The 20,387-nt window shown below is 38.5% G+C and overlaps 2 protein-coding genes across 10 annotated transcripts; one reads left to right on the forward strand and one right to left on the reverse strand.

Moving 5' to 3' along the window:
* The first annotated feature begins 280 nt into the window (after positions 1 to 280).
* LOC104599697 (putative UDP-arabinopyranose mutase 1) lies at positions 281 to 3,359 on the forward strand. Its single transcript, XM_010262337.2, has 4 exons — positions 281 to 709; positions 1,915 to 2,165; positions 2,246 to 2,414; positions 2,826 to 3,359. The coding sequence occupies exons 1-4, from the start codon at positions 389 to 391 to the stop codon at positions 3,138 to 3,140; spliced, it is 1,056 nt and encodes a 351-aa protein (XP_010260639.1). The 5' UTR covers positions 281 to 388; the 3' UTR covers positions 3,141 to 3,359.
* Positions 3,360 to 5,089: 1,730 nt separating this feature from the next.
* LOC104599706 (DNA binding protein) lies at positions 5,090 to 18,500 on the reverse strand. Of its 9 annotated transcripts, none has more exons than XM_010262349.3 (16): positions 18,443 to 18,500; positions 18,220 to 18,351; positions 17,212 to 17,319; positions 16,987 to 17,121; positions 15,512 to 15,824; positions 15,389 to 15,430; positions 15,213 to 15,310; positions 13,412 to 13,544; positions 12,823 to 13,194; positions 10,717 to 12,608; positions 10,519 to 10,604; positions 10,200 to 10,418; positions 9,061 to 9,189; positions 6,246 to 6,608; positions 5,794 to 5,909; positions 5,090 to 5,529 (listed from the first exon to the last, which is right to left on the reverse strand). In XM_010262349.3, the coding sequence occupies exons 2-16, from the start codon at positions 18,325 to 18,327 to the stop codon at positions 5,423 to 5,425; spliced, it is 4,221 nt and encodes a 1,406-aa protein (XP_010260651.2). In that variant the 5' UTR covers positions 18,328 to 18,351; positions 18,443 to 18,500; the 3' UTR covers positions 5,090 to 5,422. The 9 variants fall into 9 exon arrangements, with proteins under 9 accessions (XP_010260651.2, XP_088758461.1, XP_010260662.2 ...); XM_088902335.1 differs by having other exon boundaries at positions 12,823 to 13,170; positions 18,443 to 18,499; XM_010262360.2 differs by lacking the exon at positions 18,443 to 18,500 and having other exon boundaries at positions 12,823 to 13,170; positions 18,220 to 18,436.
* Positions 18,501 to 20,387: the final 1,887 nt, after the last annotated feature.

The raw sequence follows: 20,387 nt of genomic DNA on the forward strand, positions 1-20,387 counted from the left end.
GACACGTGTACGACCGAAAGGCCTAAATCAGCTTCACCTAATCTTTGGATTCGGAGTTTGGAGTTCGGACCCTACAAAATAGGAATAAGAGGGAGCCTGGTTCCAGTGCTCCAATCCACACAAGGGTCCAAAAACACCGGCGGCCTTGAACCAGTCACCCACCGCTAAGGTTCCGCCACGTCGCAGTCGCAATTCTCTCTCTCTCTGCTCGTGCCAGCCAGCCACCTTCGCACGTGCTTCCTCTCCTCCGAGATCTTTTATAATCTACAACGCACACTATTCCTCCAATCTTCCTTCTCTTGACCTCTCCTTCAAATTTCGAAAGTCTCTTCCTTCTCTTCGTCGTCTACTCCGGTCCGACTTCCTTGATATCTCTTCCGTCTCTGCAATGGCGGAAGCACCCTCTCCTACTCCCCTGTTGAAGGATGAACTCGATATCGTGATACCCACCATCCGGAACCTCGATTTTCTTGAGATGTGGAGGCCTTTCTTCCAGCCTTACCATCTCATCATCGTTCAGGATGGTGATCCCTCCAAGACCATCAAAGTTCCTCCGGGGTTCGATTTCGATCTCTACAACCGCAACGACATTAACAGGATTCTTGGTCCCAAGGCCTCTTGCATTTCCTTCAAGGACTCTGCCTGCCGTTGCTTCGGCTACATGGTGTCCAAGAAGAAGTATATCTTTACCATTGATGATGACTGCTTTGTAAGTGTTTCTGTTTATGCCTCTGTAAGGTGGGTCTTTGGTTATGCGGCGTCGCTTTTGGGTTTGGGGAGAAAGTTTGGATCTTAATGGGTTGTGGGTGCTTTTTTGTTGGTTTTGTTATTTTTGTTCTTTTCTTTTTTTTTTTTAATTTGTGGCCAAGATTGGGTCTTGATGGGGTTTGTGAAAAACCAGATTTGATGTGATTTAAAGCCCTTTTCTTTCTTGTTTGAAGTTACATGACTCTGATGTTTTCATATACTTTTTTCTCTTTTTTATTTTTTGTGAAAGATGCTTTCAGAAGATTGAAAGATGTTTTTCAATTTTCTTTTTTTTTGAGTTCTTTAGGGGCATGATGGCATTGTTGACACTGGATCTGATTTTGTTGTTTGTATCTCATATCTGCTTAATTTTGAATTTATAATACTGTCTGGTGCTTCCATCTTCCATCCAGTTGACTAATTGATTAAAAATGTCATTTTTCTGAAATTGCCAGACGTTTAGAACTTTTTTCTTGCCACGTGGCAAAGCAGAAGTAGCCCATCAATTTGATTATTTGCCCTATGCGTCATAGGGTGCCAGTGGAGATTAGGGAAATTGTTGCTGGTTCTTGGCACCATTGTTATTTCCTCGTTAATGGTTTTTTCAATTAATCTTCTGGTTATACCGTTATCTCCAAATGGGTGGGACGCTCCAACATGATTCATGATTGTGTGTGTCTTTCTGGTTGGTTAATAACTGCTTAATTCTCTTCTGGTCACACCATTATCTGATCTCCAAATGGGTGGGTATCTCCGAGATGATTCATGATTGTGTGTGTTTGTCTTTCTGGTTGGTTAATAATTCCTTAGTTTCTCTTCTGATAATTACCATTATCTGATGTCCAAGTGGGTGGTAGTGTGGTAGTCTCCAAGATGATTCATGATTGTGTGTGTTTGTCTTTCTGGTTGGTTATTAATTCCTTAATTCTCTTCTGCCTTCTGGTAATATCATTGTCTGATCTCCAAATGGGTGGGTTATCTCCAAGATGATTCATGATTATTTCTGGCTGGCTAATAATTCCTTAATTTCTCTTTTGGCAATACCATTATCTGATCTCCAAATGGGTGGATCTTTCCAAGATGATTGTGTGTCTGTTTTTCTTCTTGACTCCGCTTTTCTCAATTATGGTTTATTATTCAATTGATTTTGATGTTTGATGTGTACAGGTTGCGAAGGATCCATCTGGCAAACAGATCAATGCACTTGAGCAGCACATCAAGAATATTCTCTCCCCATCCACTCCTTTTTTCTTCAATACCCTATATGATCCTTACCGAGATGGTGCAGACTTTGTCCGTGGGTACCCTTTCAGTCTCCGTGAGGGTGTTCCCACAGTTGTTTCCCATGGCCTTTGGCTCAACATTCCAGATTATGATGCCCCCACCCAGCTTGTCAAGCCTCTTGAAAGAAACACCAGGTATTGGAGATCCTTCATATATCAGATCTTGAGATCTGCTTTTCTGCCATGTTTCTTAATCTTTAGCTTATCTCTATCAGGTATGTAGATGCAGTTATGACCATACCTAAGGGCACTTTGTTCCCCATGTGTGGTATGAATCTAGCATTCAATCGGGAACTCATTGGTCCAGCAATGTACTTTGGACTCATGGGTGATGGCCAACCAATTGGACGCTATGATGATATGTGGGCTGGTTGGTGCACCAAGGTACTCTCTCTCTCTCTCTCTCTCTCCCCTTTTGAGTTTTATTGTGATGTGAACTCGGCTTCACTCAGTGCAAGGCTGTCAAACTAGATTATTTATTTCTTTTTGTTGCTTAGATCTTGTTTGGTATCATTGCCATTTTCTCAGGCCACAGAACCCGAGGTGAGACTGTTGCTCTGTTACTCGCAACAGTTGGAAAACTCTTGCAAAAAACACTTAACCTAACAAAGGATATGAGAAAATGCTTACATACAACGCCTTGGAGAAATGGCATTGACACCAAACACCATCTTATTAATTGACATTGTAGGGCAATGTGTTTAAGTTTAAAGCCTTTTGCTAATTAGTGATTTGCGTGGGTTTATTGCTTCAAGCCAATTTACTGTTGTCTTCAATCTGGTTTGAGATTTTTAGGTCATATGCGATCATTTGGGATGGGGAATCAAAACCGGTCTGCCCTACATCTGGCACAGCAAAGCAAGTAACCCATTTGTGAACCTGAAGAAAGAATACAATGGTATCTATTGGCAAGAAGAGATAATCCCTTTCTTTCAGTCTCTGACTATTCCAATGGAATGCACCACAGTTCAGAAGTGTTACATTGAACTCTCCAAGCAGGTTAAGGAAAAGCTTGGGAAAGTAGATCCCTACTTTGTCAAGCTAGCAGATGCCATGGTCACATGGATTGAAGCTTGGGATGAGCTCAACCCATCTGGGAATGCTGCTTGAAGTGTACCCAACGGAACTGCATTAGAAGACCTTGGCTAACATTCGTCACCACTGTCTTTACCAGTCTGGACTTAGTAATCGCTTAGCTTTTGGATGCAAGTTTTTTTTTTTTTTTTGCAGGTGAATACATGCAATTTTTATTTTTATTTTTTTTTTTCATTTGAGTTTAGAACAATAAGACATCGGTTCCTAATTCCTATATTGAAATTTTGTGCATCACATGTTTGATTGAGCAATGATAAGGTGGTAGTGGATTGTAAGAAACAAATTTAGTTGGTGGGGATCATTGGCTTTTGCGGTGGGATTGAGTTCAAATTTTCAACTCAGAAAAGGCCAAATTGAGTCCCACAAAGCGCCATGAAAGGCCAATTTTGAACTCATTTTTGTACCTATCACAATTAAATCATTTGACAAGAGCACAAAATTAAACCATAAACCAACTTGGGAGGACTCAATTTGGCTTTTTTTTTTGAGTTCAAAATTCGAATTAATCCACTCCAAAAGCAAATGATGATTCGTGTTTGAATGTAAACATCCTATCAACCGAATTTCAAACATTCTGAATGTTAATTTTAGTGCGTAGAACCAAGGAGCATGACGATTCGTGGGATCTAAACTTCACATTTGAAAACGATCAATTGGGATCTAGAGGGGCTGATGTCCAACCTTGATAAAGTGGAGGATTTCGGCAACTTGATCTTAATTTCTTTCAAAAAGATGACATAAAAAAGACCGATTGAACTGCGTAGTTCTGAAAATTGAACCAATGGCTTCTGTGGATTTGGATGTAATATAAATAAAAATCATTTAACATCTATGACAACTCTCAATCGGTTGATCCTTGCTGAATGATTCAGTTGAACCGCAACCAGAACTGCAGGTTCAATTAGGGGTGATCATCAAAAACGAAAAAATTGAACTGAACTGATGAAATTGAATTAAAAAAATCCAGTTAATTGAACCAATCAGTTGGGTGTTTCGAAAAACTGAAGGTAATAGTTTGGTTTTAGTCAACCAATATGAAAAACAGGCAGTTAACAAAATTGACCAGGAAAATCCATGATGCGGAAAAGATATGGTATGGAGAGAGTTTTAACCAATTAAAACCACCCATGAATTTTGATCAATAACACATTATTAGTTACCACGTTTATGATTCCAGTTTGTTGATCAGCTGTTTTTCGGATATCAATATATCATATCTTTTCCATATCATAATCGAACCCACCTGTCCAACCTGCAGAGGTAAATTGGTTCTTACACTCCCCAATTATGCGGTTCAATTTGTTCTATATGCAGTTCCGGTTGGTTGAGACTTCATACGGATGGTTTAAATTGATGTTGTCATAAATGTAATAGACATCAAGCATGAGCTTGATGTTGTCAAAGTCAAACCATGACTTTTTTTTGGGATTTTTGGACTGCGAAAACTAAAACCTTACCTTTTTTTTTTAACCAAATTGGTGTCACCGGATTTTGGAAAAATCAAAAATTAAAACCAATCGGTTTGATTTTCTTGGTTATTTTGACTTTCTAGGGTTCGACCAAAATTCATGAGTGAGTTTTGATTGGTCAAAACTCTTTCCATACCATATCTTTTCCGCATCAATGCATCATAGATTTTCCTGGACAGATGAAACTCAAGCTGATGCTTAATGCATTTATGAAAACAATCAATTTAACCAACGTAGCTCTGCAGTTAAATCCTATTAATGCATTGGGTCATCATCGAGATCCACAAAAGAAAGCAAAACATCAGAAAATTCCCCATTTCGAGATCGAGATTGAGAGGAAAATCATTGCCCCATATGTCTGTACAACAAAAAGAGTAATATAGTATAAAATCATTGTGCCCCATATAATGCTATTCCAATGACTCAATGAGTGGAAAAATGCCTGCAATGTCTTTTATGGACCTTTTTTGATTATCTCAAGTCAGAAACAATAAATTATGGTCAAAAACGCTGCAAAAGAATGATTATTTATTAGCCACTATTTACATGCATCCATTTAATCTTGACAACCTGAGAATGAGATCCAAAAATTTTGTTGTAGGTTTAATTTAGATGCTTTTTTATTGGTAGTTAAATTTACATGCTTTTGCCAAGCACTGAGTGGTTTACCATAAAACGTGCCAAGCCCATGGATCACTGTGACGGCACTCTGGGCCTCATCATAAATTGCAGATTCCACCCAGCTTAGTAACCAGTGTAAAGTAATGTGGGATCTCGCCAAATAGAAAATGAGCTTTGTCAATTTAGGTGCCTCTGACTCTGAAATTCTTAAAAAACCCTTGGAGAGTGTACATACACCACCAACTGACATTCATCACCAGCTACTGCAAATACACCTGACTTTGAATCAGCAGCAATACATGAAACCCTACCACCTGATACAAAACAAAGATGAGAAAGGAGAAAATAAACATTTCAAAGCTGCATAATCGGATCTGTTGCTAGTGATTTGAATTAAACCACCAAAAGTGGCCATTATGGTCACTGAGGTATTCAAATATCACCTATATTTACGAGTAAATCAATTCCAAAATAAATAAAAAAAATCAGATCCATTACTAGGTTAAAATATATCTCAATTCGAGCTCCCAAAGGCAAATTTCAAGGTGACAATGTACCAGAGGCAATCTTATGCTTACCTTTGAAATGATGCAAATCAGCAAGTTTGGTTCCTGTAGACAACTCCCACATGTAGACCAGCCCCTCATGAGTACCAATAATCCCATGTCCAACTGATACATTAGCAGTGGAAGCCCTGCATGGCAGGTTAAAAGATTTAAAACTCTAAACAGGCAATAGCAAATGTCTGATCTATCAATTAGTCTTCCATTAACAGGAGTTAATTGATGGCACTATTGACAACTTGATACTCTAAAACCGGTTAGCCTCTAACATATCATGTTGTCATTGACCAAGAATCATAATGCGTTATTTTTCTTTCTGTTCATTTTTTCCCAATCTAATATGGAAGCCATCTGCTTCTTCAGGGTCTAAACTGTCTATGGTTACATCTAGGCACTACCAGGCATCTTTCCTTGCCTTGACAACTTTGGTGAATTTTTAAATTAAGAAACATACGATCCACAAGCACCTTGGATCCAGTACACTTCCTAAGATTGCTATATTTTTCACCAACAAAGCCAGCCTCCACAACGGAATTGGACTAGTCTTGCAATCATTTGGTTGATTCTGAAGATGGTCAGAAGCAGCAGTGGTGACAAGAAGCCAGATGGCTATATCTTCAGCATCCAATGTATGAAATATATTATTTTCATCAGCCCCCGAAAACCACATCTCTTTTGACCCCATAGTCACTTTTTTTATGTGTTCTGCATTAGTACTGGAAGAAAGAGTATCTTTTCTTTGCCAACTAAACAAGCCAACTGGAAGGAACCCAAAGATTGAATTGCTTGGAACAGAAAACCTTGACAAGAAAATTCGTTTAGAGATATCCCTGAAATAAATTAGAAACCATTATGCATCAAAGACTGAAAGCAGATAGTGGAAACCATAAGAGGAAAAAGATAAAGAATGGGAGAAATTTTGACTAAAGAATAACAAAGCAAATGAAGAGATGAAAAGGAAAATTACAAGAAACAACACAACAAAGCCAATGAGATAGGAGAGAGCATATTCAGTTACATGAAAATGAACTATACAGAACAAACAAGGAAATAGATGCATTTATGGGAGTCATGAGCAGATTCCAGATCCAGAGCATCTCATATGAAACTTACGTCTAGAGAATCTTATTATAGCATAAATAAATTGCAGGAAACATAAACAAAATACTGAAAGCTGTATAAATTGTAAACACAAAAGCTGGTGTAGAGACCTGGGCTCAAATTCCAGTAGCCATAGTTGATTGTTAATAAAATGTGTCATGGCTTGATGGTAACATGCTATTTTGTCCATCAAATAACACACACACAAGCCATGTCAAATGCATTCCCCTTAGTGAACAATAAAAAAGAAAAAAATATGTTCGTCAATGGATTCTAAGACAAAGACATAGGAATAAGGAAGGTGATCAATAACTTCACTTATCTGCATAAAGTAAGAGAATATGCTTGCAAAGCCATGATTCTGATAATATTAATGCAAACCCTATGGATTGCAACTCCTTCAGTATAATTTGGATATTGTGCAACTGCACTAAAGGGCAATGTTTAGAGAGCTGGGATCTGCAGTACTTTTTGTGCTCTCCTTGTGCACTTCCATTCAGTCTGTGACAGGTATCCCCTTATATTGGTGTTAATCAGGCCACACATGTAATATGACACCTGCCACAGACTAAATGGAAGTGCACAAGTGCAGCACAAAAATGTTCAGCATATCCCGAGCGTCCATTTTTTATTGATATCCAGAGCACCCATTTTTTTATACTAAAATAAAATTCATTGAAAACAAAAAAGGAGAAATTACAGGGGGAAGGTGATAAATCACCCCAAGAGAACTTAAAGAAAACCCAACTACAAAGATAAAACACTCACAACCTACACTAAAATAAAATTCATTGAAAACAAAAAAGGAGAAATTACAGGGGGAAGGTGATAAATCACCCCAAGAGAACTTAAAGAAAACCCAACTACAAAGATAAAAACACACAACCTACGCAAACCCGACCAGGAAAAAGAAACTCAAAGAAACAACACTCCAACTCATCATCAGCAACCCTGACCAGAAATACATCTCCAACATACTCTTCATAGAGGCAAAATTACTCCTCCCCATCAAGATCCTCTTCCAGACATCCTTCATCCCACACCCCCTCCTTCCTTTAGAGAGGTCTTCTTCTGCCTCTCCTCATTTCTTCTTTTAACAATTTCAGAGGCTTTTCTATCAAAAGCTTCACCCACCCAGGAAAAATGATTCCAAAGCCTTGCCAATCTCAACATCCCTCTTCGCAAGTCACTCCACATCCAGACCATCATCCATCTCTTGTATCTTCAGTTAACTTGCTATCTTTCCTTAAGATTCCACTATTCTCATCCTTATCTTTCTCTTTTTCCTTGAATGCTTCCAACCTCCCAACTCTCGATCTCTCCTTGCACACTCACCGCAGAAACAACCTGCCTGTCAACACCATCCCCACCAGACACCTTCTGAATTAGGACTTTCCTGCAAGCCCCTCTTTCATATACCCTCTTATAGTTACTGCAAGGACCAGCACCAACCAACCCATCTTTTAAACAATAAAATACCTTTGCAACATGCACCAACTGAGATTGTTTGAACTTCTAAATTTCTTCACATCAACCACTCCATCAGAGACTGGAAAGACCTTCTTTCTACCCAAATCCACTCCAACCCTTTCAACAACCACCTCTTTAACTAAAAAATTTTCTAAGCTCCTTTGAGAAAACGTGCTATCCTCCACCAATGATGAAAAAACAAAAGAACAAATACCACAGGTAGCCTAAAAGTAACACAGTTGGTTTACTTCAAGAGCTAATAAAACCAATAACTTGACCTATACAACCTAAATAATTGCAAGACTTCCGGTTGGCTTGGTAGATGGAAAGTTATGAGTCTAGCTAATGAGCTGAAAGTTGATGTAATGATGTTCAATAAAGTTCTAGAGGGAGAAAGTTACACATAAAAGAACAATGTTCCCCAAATTAGTCACCAAAACTTTGGTTGTACAAGCACAAAGTGCACAAAAAAAGTGATTAGCGTGTAGTTGCATTTGAGACAAACAACATTGCAAATTATTCTTAGATAAAATTATGTCACAAGACAGACAGAGAAAATTATGTCCAATGATGTTTACTAATTAAGCAATTCCTATAGAAAATGCAGATGGTATATCTTGTTTTGTTTGGGAAGGCCAGTATCTTCAACGAACTTTTGTTTTAGAAAGAAGTAAAAAACTCTAAGTTTGCAATGCCTATAATTCAACATACCACAAACCAAAGTCTCCAAAACCATTGTGACCAATAATCAGAGTAGAACAGTTTGGAATTCTTTTCAACTCCATCAAGCAAGGAAATATGCAATCAAAGCTTTGTAAAACAAACTCTTCTACCTGTGCACTGCAAATGTGAATTGATAAAAACAAGTTAGATAATATCAAATACATTAATGTTTCTCAATTGAAACTCAAAAGTACACAGCTGAAAACAGTATGTCACTATTTATAAACACAGAGCATGTGTTGGCTAAATAGAAATAAGCATCAGAGCACACCTTATTTGAATTATCATGTTGCAATGAATGTTTTAAAAGGCATGGGAGGCATAAACCTAGAGGCATGCCTCCAGGTGAGGTGCCCTCAAAATGCCCTGAGGTACATTCTGGAGGCATTGATGCCTCTGAGGCATACACCTCAAATACCTTTTGCATGATGCATGCCAGAGGCGTACACCTCATGCATGCCTCATACAGAAAGGAAGGAAAGCAAAAGGAATGAAAACATCCTACACATCTTGTTACTTTTGCCTTTTTACCTTTATTCTACCTAATTGCTGGTTATTAGTATAAATAGATTGAGAGAAGATCATGTAGGGTATACACTACTCTCATTCTTCTGCTCTTCAACATGAAGACCTCGTACATACAATAACATGATATCAAAAACATCCTAATCCTGACTGTCTGATTTCTCCTCCATTCTCCAATCATATTATTATTTCTTTCCTTCATTAATAAAAATTCCAATATTATTTGCTATCATGTTGCTCCAGGAACTTGCTCTTGTGTGCAGAAACCAATATGGCCATCTGTAGTTGGCACCATATGAACCCCTGTTTGAAGGATACATCTTTCATCTTAATTAATGAGGAATTATGTTGTAGACATAATTAACATCATCTACTAATGTCCATGTGCCTAAAAAATCTACAACATTCTAGCATATAGAATCAATTACCAAAGGTCTTGTCCAAAGATCAATTAGCAAATTTGAGTGTTTGACAATAGAAATATATGGCCACAAGAAGCTAGAAGTGTGATCTGTATGGCCTGATAGGCCTAGCTCCCGATAATACTGAAGCGCATAAAAAACAAGCAAACTATGAACTTTATATGTTTGACACCAAATCACCTCCATGTTGAATTCATGACCCAAACATCCAATCTTCCACTCTCTTCAACAGCAACAAGATGATTTGGTTCACAAACCAGTAAACTTCGGACCCTCTCAATTGTTTTCAACTTGGTCACGACTGAAAAATAACCAATTTGTACACGTACAACTTTAACAGCATTCTCCTCAAAGGAATTTGATGTACAAGCAGAACACAAACAATGAATGCTCTGATCCCTGCAAAAAAAATGCATGTTCCATTAGTACTGGTTTCATTTCTTTGGGTTCATGTAGTTAAGAACTAATATATACAAAAACAAGGAACAAGGTGAGCAACCTGCAAGAAGGTGCCTTGATACTGTTAAGACAAACAAGGCAGTCCCCATCAGGAGTGAACTGAAATCCTTGTCTTTCAAACGAAATCTAGAAAAAGAAACACAAATGTCACATAAATATTACAAGCGCCTAAGCATACTAGCAGGAAATAGAGAGAAAAAATCTCATGAATGCATGTAAGGAATTTTTGAAAACATACTTCTCTACCAAATCTGTCTTTAATAACTGGAAACATGATTGAAGAGTAAGCCACTAAAGAAGGACAACCTCCACCTTGCTCCTTGGTTGAAATCTTGTAGATAAAAAGTGTTCTATCCTCATCCAACAGAATGCCACATAAAACACAAATATGAATAGCATATCCTTTTGTGCTCAAAGCTACAGACAGAACTGGGGCAGGGTGTACATAGCGTCCTACAAGCTCAACAAAGCCCCTTGATTCATTATCAGGTTCTGTCTCCAATTCAAAGCAATTGTCCTTGAACAGATATTTCTGTTGTAACTCACAATTAGAAAGCACATTATTGCAGTCTTGATAATTGCTAGGCTTCGTGAGAGGATCTGGAATATCCTTAAAAATGCATCTGATGTTACCAATGGAGCTTTCCTCTTCCTGTAACCGTAACACGGAATTACTGCACTCTATAAGGTTGCATGGTCCAACCATCTGATTAACAATTTCACATTTTTCTGCGTGTGCAACAGGAGGATCAAGAAAGCTTGAGGTATCATCACCCTTAGCAGCATGAGCAGCAACTGCTTGATTTTGGGATACAGTGGGTGTAACATTGAACAATATGCTTTTGGGTTCACCAACAGCATTTTTGCTGTGTAATTGACTATCTTGTCTGTCAAGTATAATTTCACTGACTACCGACACTTTTTTATTTGGGCCTTCTTCTGGAGCACCAACTTGGCCAGTTTCTGTAGCACACAAATTCATTGTGGCAGGACTTGTCAAAGGAACCAAACCATCTCTGACAGTCCTACAAATTATACTTTCTGAGAGAGGACCATTGTATCCTCGAATTGAAGGTACTACACCAGGTATCTGAATGGAGGCACAACTTGTTGCAGTAGACCCCATTATGTCATCAACTTCCCTCTTGAAAACATGCACAGAGCTTAACTTGCCATCTAAGTTAGCATTTCTTATACTTGTCATATTGGATAACTCACAGCTGTCAGGATTATATTCATTTTCATGGGCATTATAAACGGCCTTATCTAAATGAATGTTATTATTTTGAAATTTTGAAGCTTTAGAGCAGTGTCTGCGATGATATTGGATAATTTTAGTTTCAGAATGTTGACCATTCACAGTTTCCAAATTCTTGGTAGAACCAGAAGATGAAAAAACTTGTTCAAGGAGTGTTGCTTCTGAAGACAAAGCAATCAATTTAGGATCAAGTGCAGTTTCATTATTCCGGAAGCTAAGAACATTTGATGGTTCATTGGTTGGATTTGAATTTGCTACATCAGTTTTTGATGTATTTTCAGCATGGGGAGACTGACCATCATTATACTTGGAAAAGGCCAGCTTTAAGACAGGAGGCCCTTCAATACGTATAGATGCAATTTCAAGATCCTCTATACAACCATCCATCTTGCAATGAATTTCAGTATGTAAAGAACTATTCAAATTCATTGAAGCAACCTTAGATTCTTCAACAAAGATTGGCTTGTTGGGAGATATGTACCCTAAAGGGGGACCAAATGGGAGAACCTCACCCTTCTCCAATCTTTCATGGGTCATGGATACTTTATCATGACAGAATGTTTCCTTGTTGCTACAGTCTCCAAAATGACATATTAAAGAAATTTTCCCATCAAGACTTTGAAACAATTCCAAAGTATGAGGATCACATTTGTCCTTAGACAAAGGTGCTTGATCAGCTTCAACAAAATCAGAACACATTGATCTATTCTCGTTCACCGAAAAATCACACTGATCATCCTCAAAACTGTCTTGTATGATAGACTTAATGTCTTCAGAATTTTTGATATCTGGACATAGAGGTTCACTAATGTGCACATTTTCCTCAGTATCCAAATTGGAACTTTCAACAGGAATTTCAGCTTCAAGCTTACCTGCAAAACATTATTATCAAAAGAGTCAGAGAAACAATAATTACAGGGATGAGGCAGCTCCTCTTTACAAAAAAGTATGGCTATGAATTAAACAATTAAGTATAAAGTTTGACTATATTTTGGTCATATTTTATGGACATGAATTAAACAATAGATGTTATGCTCGTATTTTGAACTGAATTTGATCTAAGCAATTAAGCATAAACAACTGTACCTGGTAATATGTTGGAAAGGTGGTAAACACCACTGTTTTCCTCATGAGATTTCAACGCAATTAAATTTGCAGTAAGATCAGTTTCAGTGGAACCCATACCACAAAGAGTGGTTCGTTCCCTCCTTGAGGTCTTCTTGAGTAAAGGAAGAGCTTGTGGTAGCAGGACTGTCATCATTGATTTGGCTACATCTTGTCCAACTGAATCAAAATCACCCTTATCAGAGCTTGCAGTAGAAGATATACCCATTTCTTCTTCTGGGTGTGATTCTATTACTATCCCTTCAGAAACAACTGTTTCTGCCACAATTAGCTCATCTTTGGAATGGCAAGGACTTTGCTCATACATCTCTGGAACAGAATCAACAATATTATCTGCATATGCTACTCCAGTTAACTCATAAACAAAGGATGCAAAAGAATGTGCTTAACCAATGAACAAAGACAGAGGTGGAGCCAAGATCCATCATTTAGGGGGCATCCTATTAGGATGAGGGTCACATCTTATCACTTCCCATATATATGGGTTTTCTCAAATTTTTGGGGGCAAACCTCAGGCTTCACCCCCGATTATAGCTGCTTATGTTATTACCTTGAAGATCCAAAGTGTCAGGGGCACAAAGATCCAAATCCTTAATAATTTCCGACTCCTCCACAAAGATCTCTTCATCATTAGCTGCTGAAGCACCACATTCTTGTATATCAGCATCTGGTAACCTACCAAGCTGTAGGAAATTAAGAATGCTTCTTCATTGACTAAAGAAAAACAAATTTCAAGCAAGACTAAGCCCTGAAAAATTACCCTAAATTATTAAATAAGTAAATTTGTAATTTCAGGTTACTGTGCTAAACATATTAGAAAGAAGCATAGAGTACAGCAAGGTATAATGAAATTCTTGGTAAAATGTTAAAACTCCTAGATTCAAATATTTTGAGAACTGAAGAACTGGAAGTTGTCAATACTACTGAAAGGTTAAGGTTGATGGTATTGAATCATGGTCTTTCTTGGCAGCTTATATTTGTAGACCACTTAAGGAATAGAACTTGATGAGATTACTGTCTTATTTGATATCCTCAATGATGTTTTTTATCCTCCCTAATGGCCTTGGAAACTACCGATCAGCTTGTTTAGTCCCTTAAACTCCCTTTGGCATCTTCTTAGATCTTTCCCCCCCCCCCCCCTCTCTCTCTTACCACTAACCCCAAAACATCTACATTCTCAATGAAGAGATTCCGGCTCTCATGTTTCACCTAGGATTTCCTTTGTCCCATAGAAGCTATTTGTGGAAAAATAAACACACTGGATATTTTGTAGAAGAATAAGATGGTTTGCACTTACATCTTTCATTGGGTTTGCATAATGTGCCTTGTTGAACTTCTTCATGGATATGTCTAACCCCCGCCTCCCAAAAAAAAGTGACCCCAGAGATCCTAATTTACATGCCATACCAATGGAATTGTATTGGGCTGGGAGAAAGAAAGAAGCCATATTAGTAGGCCACCATACATGCTGTAACGATCTTCAAGATCAAAAAATTATTGTTTGAGCTATAAGGGGATGTCTATATCTGCCTGATTCTTGAATGTTCACAAGAGATGTTTTCAAAAGGAAGATGAGGGATGACATGAGAAGAAACCTATCAACAATCCTCCAGTCTTCCCCTGGAGGACCCACACACTGTGCATGTTCACCCTCCCATGGATGGGAGATTCTTTTACATTTTGAAGGTTGGTAAGTCCACAATCCTTGGCTGGAAGGCATTGATGATTTTTTTTTTACAGAAAAGACAACTACCTTTTGGGGGATTTTAGCGATCCAATAGGGGACAAAGACTCTTGAGGCAGAGGTTAGGACCCTACTGAAAGATTTCTGCATTGACGTGCCTAAATCCCCCCCTTAGATATTAAAGAAGACACAACAAGCATTATTCATTGGGCTATTCCGATTCCAACTGTTTGGTTGGGCAGAATCGAATCGGAATCTCATTCCCATTCCTGCTGGAATGGCATTCCCCCATTTGAGGGAATGGCCATTCCCTGCCCCTCCCTTGGGAATGAAATCCCATTCCTCCCGATTCTAATTTCCATTCCCATTTCTGTATGAACCAAACAATGGGAATGGACCATTCCGATTCCAATTCCAACTGCGAACCAAACGGACCCTAAGATTTTTTTTTTATCAATGGAGCTTCTTTTAAATGGGTCTTGTGAATTTGTGCACAACCTCTTTTTCTTTAACCTTTTCAAAAAAGTTAATAATACCAAAGCTTATGACCATGTTACTAATTTCGGATATCTAGAGGCAACAAGCACATATATTTATATTGTAACTAACAAAGATATTAAGGAAATAACCAGGCAAAATATTTATAAATGACTTGGCTCATGCTTACAAGTTTCTCCTCTTTGGAAAACTCATCAACCACATGGGTGAACCTGCAATGATCAGGACTATCAAGCCTGCTCTGCTCAAGGGGAGTTATGACTTTCACTGCAAGTTGGTCACAAAACTTAGCATATTTTAAAATCAAACCATTCTCAACTGTAGATGGATCAACCGCTGTGTCACCTGTAGTTTCAAGGTCCTCTGGCACTGGCAATGCTCCTGGATCTGTACATGTTTCACTTTCACAGTCATCAGATGAACTATAGGAAGCAATATGCGTCTTGCCTTTATGAAGTTTACAATTACCTTGTCTAGGAAGTGCAGCATCAACATTGTTTGAGAGGTCTTCAGGCCGGAGTTTTTTAGGGCTAACCTCACCGATCATATCCACAGCCTTAACTTTCTGTTTCCTACTTCTCTCTTCAGTAGTCTGTGGCTCATCAAAGTATGGCAGCAGGTCAGGGTATGTACATGAATTTGGTGATCTTGTTTCACACACTAGTGCAGTAGCTCCATTGCAGAAATTGGGGGAAAACAAACTCGGTTCTGCCATTCCATTGACATCTGCCACAAGCTCTCGGAGCAATCGCTGGACAAATGGATTTCTAAACCCAAAAAGCTGCATGTCATAGTAAGGAAAAGCACAACTATCATGATAGTGAATATGATTTCAAAACTGGATATTTGCAAGTAATATCTTTGGCATTTAGATAACCAAGCATCAAAGAAAAAGCTGCAAACATATAAACAACTTAACTAGAAGGGCCATTACCCAATACTGGTCCCATCTAAGATCTTGGGAGGGGTGCACAGACCTAATCTCCGGCATTTTTGCACTAAGTGGCTGCTCTCATGCTCCAATTTATGTTATCATGCTTGTCAGCCCAATTTTATGACACAAAAATGGGGCCTAAGACCAATGTATTTTTTCCTTCTCTCTTTTTTGTTTTGCTTTTTTTTTCTTTTTTGAGGAGGAGCTGCGGGAAGGGATCATACTCTGCATGGCTCCAAGAGAACTTTATGATACATGGGATTTATGCATGCAACAAACAATGTTGTGAAAATCATAGGCATAAACATAAAGGTTGAATTGATCAAATTGTAAATTGTGAGATTATTCTGCTTTTAGGTATTTATCAAAAATTGAAAATATATACAATAAAACAAATGGAAAATTAATTTTACCACATAGTCATCTAGGTATATCTTACAAAATAGTGTCTTAGGCAATTTAGTCCAGAAATTACAAAGCTTCAAAGAACCATCAAACAAAAGGGTCGAAGACAAGCTGACTAATGACATCAACAGCAATGCAAGTTCGTGTCATTAAGATAGCCTCTATCAGCAATTCAGTATAAAGTATGATTATATTTAGGTCTTCCATCAATTTCTGATACTTGCAAGTCAACTCTAGTGGACTCTAGTGGAGTTTTAATAGCCGGATCATCAATTATCTCCAGTAACCGTATAGATGGGAAAGGTATTTGTACAATTTTCCTAGTCATTTCCCCAAAAAAAAATCAAAAGAAAACTAAATAATCTGAAGTTCCAACCAAAATCTGAACTGAAAGAATCAGGCCCAGCTCAACCACCATCAGTTAGAAAACTTCAACATTGCCTAATATTTCAAGAAAATTACATTTAGCAGTTGATTGATTACTTGCAAACTTGCATACCAAAAGTCTAATACCAGCAAATTAACATAGCAAAACGAGATTTATGAACCCTGATAGACTGTTAATATTGAAAGCTCACAAGAGGCAAGAGCAATAAAGGATTACTTCTACACCATCTATTTTGCCCGAAAATCTCTTTGCATGCCACATCTTTATTCGTGGGCCACTTTGCTTCTGAAAGTGATCCCAAGCAATACCTGGAGTCTGTCCAGAACATGATTGTCCATCTGCAGAAGTGATCTACATGCAAAGTAGCAATTATTTTGTTAAATCATGATGTAGCCAAAAGCTATCATTACAAACGAAAGGCAATTGAGCCTGAAAGCATACCACAAACAAGGGCCCTTTAGGACCTTCTTGAATTTCCATATTGTATGTACTCCCACCGTGAGTCCAAATGGCATGGTAACCAACTGGATAAGGATAGCGGTCTTTACCCTGCAAAATAACAAATGAACTACAGAACTTCCACACTAACATCATAAGAGACAAGCAGAGCACACGCATACACTATAGAACTAGGAAACAAGAAAGAAAGTTTATCATGCATGTATGTATAGAGAGAGAGAGAGAGAAGAGAGAGAGAGAGAGAGTCTGAATAAGGTTGTGCCTGGGTATCAGTTCATGTAATGTAGTGGCAACTGGCAAAATCAATAATAGGGCCATAACATAACACCACCTGGATCACCATGGAACAAGGTAACTTAATAAGTCTATCCACGTGAAGGATGGAAATTCTCAGGGACTATAAATAGACCTAGTGAACCAATTGACAAGCGTAAATCCAGCTCTATCTACATTTCGTGGACAACATAGCAACGATGCAGAGTTGCAGACCATCCAAGATAACACGTCTTATATGTTTACACTCCCGAAGATTTCAGCAACAATGTATGCTGACCATTTGGTCAAATATGTGCAATGGCTCAGAAACGATTCCAGCTAGAAACCGGGGGCATATCGCATCCAACCGGTGTTCCAGAAATTGAAGAGCCTTGGCTTGATTTTGAACATCAAACACACCCTAGAAACAAGGGCATTTCTTATAATCAACAGTTCAACACCAATGTACAGACTGAAATATATAAGAAGAGAATTAACTGGAGATGATCTACATTCACTAAACTTTCAACCTCAAACTCTGAATAGCCAAAATATGTTCAGAATCATTTGAAAGGAAGCCTTAGGGATAAAATAGAGGTAAGAAAAACCTGAGAAGCAACATTACAGGCGATAGTTTGTCTAATAGGAAGAATAAAATTATTTCTAATGCGACTGTGAAGTTATATGAAGAAAACCAAAAAAAAAAGGAGAGAAGATTAGTAGGAAAATCCGAACCCTAGAGCTGCTCCAGTACTTCTTGTCCCAAGGCCCTTTGTAGAGTGTCCCAATTGAGATTATTTCCAGTCCGTCAGGTTTCTCTCCGTTGTTGTTAGGGTTCTCCATCAGAAATGAAGAAAGAATGTGATTCTGATGTTAACAGAGTAGAAAACAGAAGGAGATATTAGAAATGGAAATGGAAAAAGAAAGATTAAAAAAAAGAGAGAGAAAAAACACGAACGGGGACTGAGAAGCCCTGGAGTATAAATGGCGGGAACGAAACTCGCGTGCGCGACTGCGCGAGCGGCAGGGTTCTTTTGAGGGTAAAATACAAAAACCTCCCCTCCAGTTTATGATAATAATAAAAACCTCCCATATAGTTTTATTTTAACAAATACTTCCCTTAAACCTTTAAAAAAGTCAACAAAAACCTCCCTTCTTACTGACCCGACGGAAAATTATAAAGTTACGAAATTACCCCTATTATACATCAATGGCTCTTCCACCTTCTCCTTCCTATCCGATTTCACAAACTGGGTTACATCAAAACCACAAATTTTTATTATCTCTCACAATCACAATAGCGTTATAACCGTCTCCAGTACTTTCACCAAGCCCAAGCATAGGCTCCTCCTCGCAACTAATCTTCAACAAGTATCCGCTTCTCTGCAATTGATGAACTCCCACAAATAACAAAGCTCTACGGTTATTCCATGCTACATCGCCTTTCCATTCCTTCAAGTCTTACCATCGACATGTATCAAAAGAAATGGATACTGATTAATTCTTAATTCACAATACTCCCTCTTGCTTCTTTATCATGTTTGATGAACTTTTTCTTTCTCCACTTTACTACCGAAGTTCCACTGCGACTTGCCTCCAACGACAGTATTCGCGTATGAGACCTCCTAAATGGCCGCTATTGCTCCCAGTCCCACAATCGAGACTCTCTCGAATAACCTAACCACCACTGTTCCCCGGTCCTATGATTGAGACACTCTAAGGAGTACCAACTTATGTGATGTGGCAAAATCACATACTCCCATGGGGTCGAACCATCCCCACTGCCTTTCCCAAGAACGGTGGCGTTCCCACTGTCGTCCATCTTCACGGCGGTGTCCACAAGCCACAAAGTGACGCCAGCAGCACCTTTGCCTAGTTCACCTCCAACTTTAGATACACCAGACCCGCCTCATCCTAGCAGATTTACACACTTACCCCAACGTCCAATAGTCTGGGAACCACAGGTACCACGATCATGCGCGCGCTTGTCTCTGTAATGACAGATGAGCTTCAAGAAAGCATCATTTTCTTCCTGAATTACAGAAGAATAAATCAAAGAAATGCCAAGTGGGGAAGCTAAAGAGGAAGAAGGGAAGATAAGTGTGACATCTAATCGCACGATGAGACCAGATTGATATATACTTCTGATAAACAAGTGAAGCTTGTCATTTGTAACGTCCTCTGTGATATGAGCGACAACAAGGTCACTCATTGCTCTGGTTCCTCTCCTAAACAAAGTTTTCATTCTTTGCAGAGTAGCCAAAGAATCCCAAACCCCAGCTTTAGTTGTTGTTCTTGGCCTTGGTAGAGATGCCACCAATACCCAGGTTAGAATGGGTATTTGAAAACAAAATGATGCATCAACTTAACGTTTTTCGTCTAAATTAGTGATGAAAGGGTGGTATTTGTTGATTTTTTCAAAATTTCAGGAGAAGTATCTGTTAAAATGAAACTAAAGGGAAGTTTTTTTTTATTGTCAGAAACTTAAGGAGGTTTTTGTATTTTATCCTTCTTTTTATTCTCGTTTTTCTTTTCCCGCCAGTAACTCTCACGCTCATGGAGCACGGTGTCCGTGCCCGTGACGGATAGAATTGCTCTTATAAAATGGATGGAGTCGATGGACAGACAGAAACTAAAAATGCGCCGTTGCCGGGGACCGAACCCGGGTCGCCCGCGTGACAGGTGGGAATACTCACCACTATATTACAACGATCTCATTAGAACATAGTTTTACCATAAACTATATAAAAAGCTGTACATGTGATAAACTTGGCAGTTCAATTGCACAGTTAGCTTAATGAATGGTCCCAAGTCCTTGATTCAGCGATTTAAGCACCTGGGTCAACGATGGTTTAATAACATTGAGCACCATATGCAAATGCAACAACACGCGCAAAACCAAG

The sequence above is a fragment of the Nelumbo nucifera genome, chromosome 3, assembly GCF_055504915.1.
Source record: "Nelumbo nucifera cultivar China Antique chromosome 3, China Antique-T2T, whole genome shotgun sequence".
Lineage (NCBI taxonomy): Eukaryota > Viridiplantae > Streptophyta > Magnoliopsida > Proteales > Nelumbonaceae > Nelumbo > Nelumbo nucifera.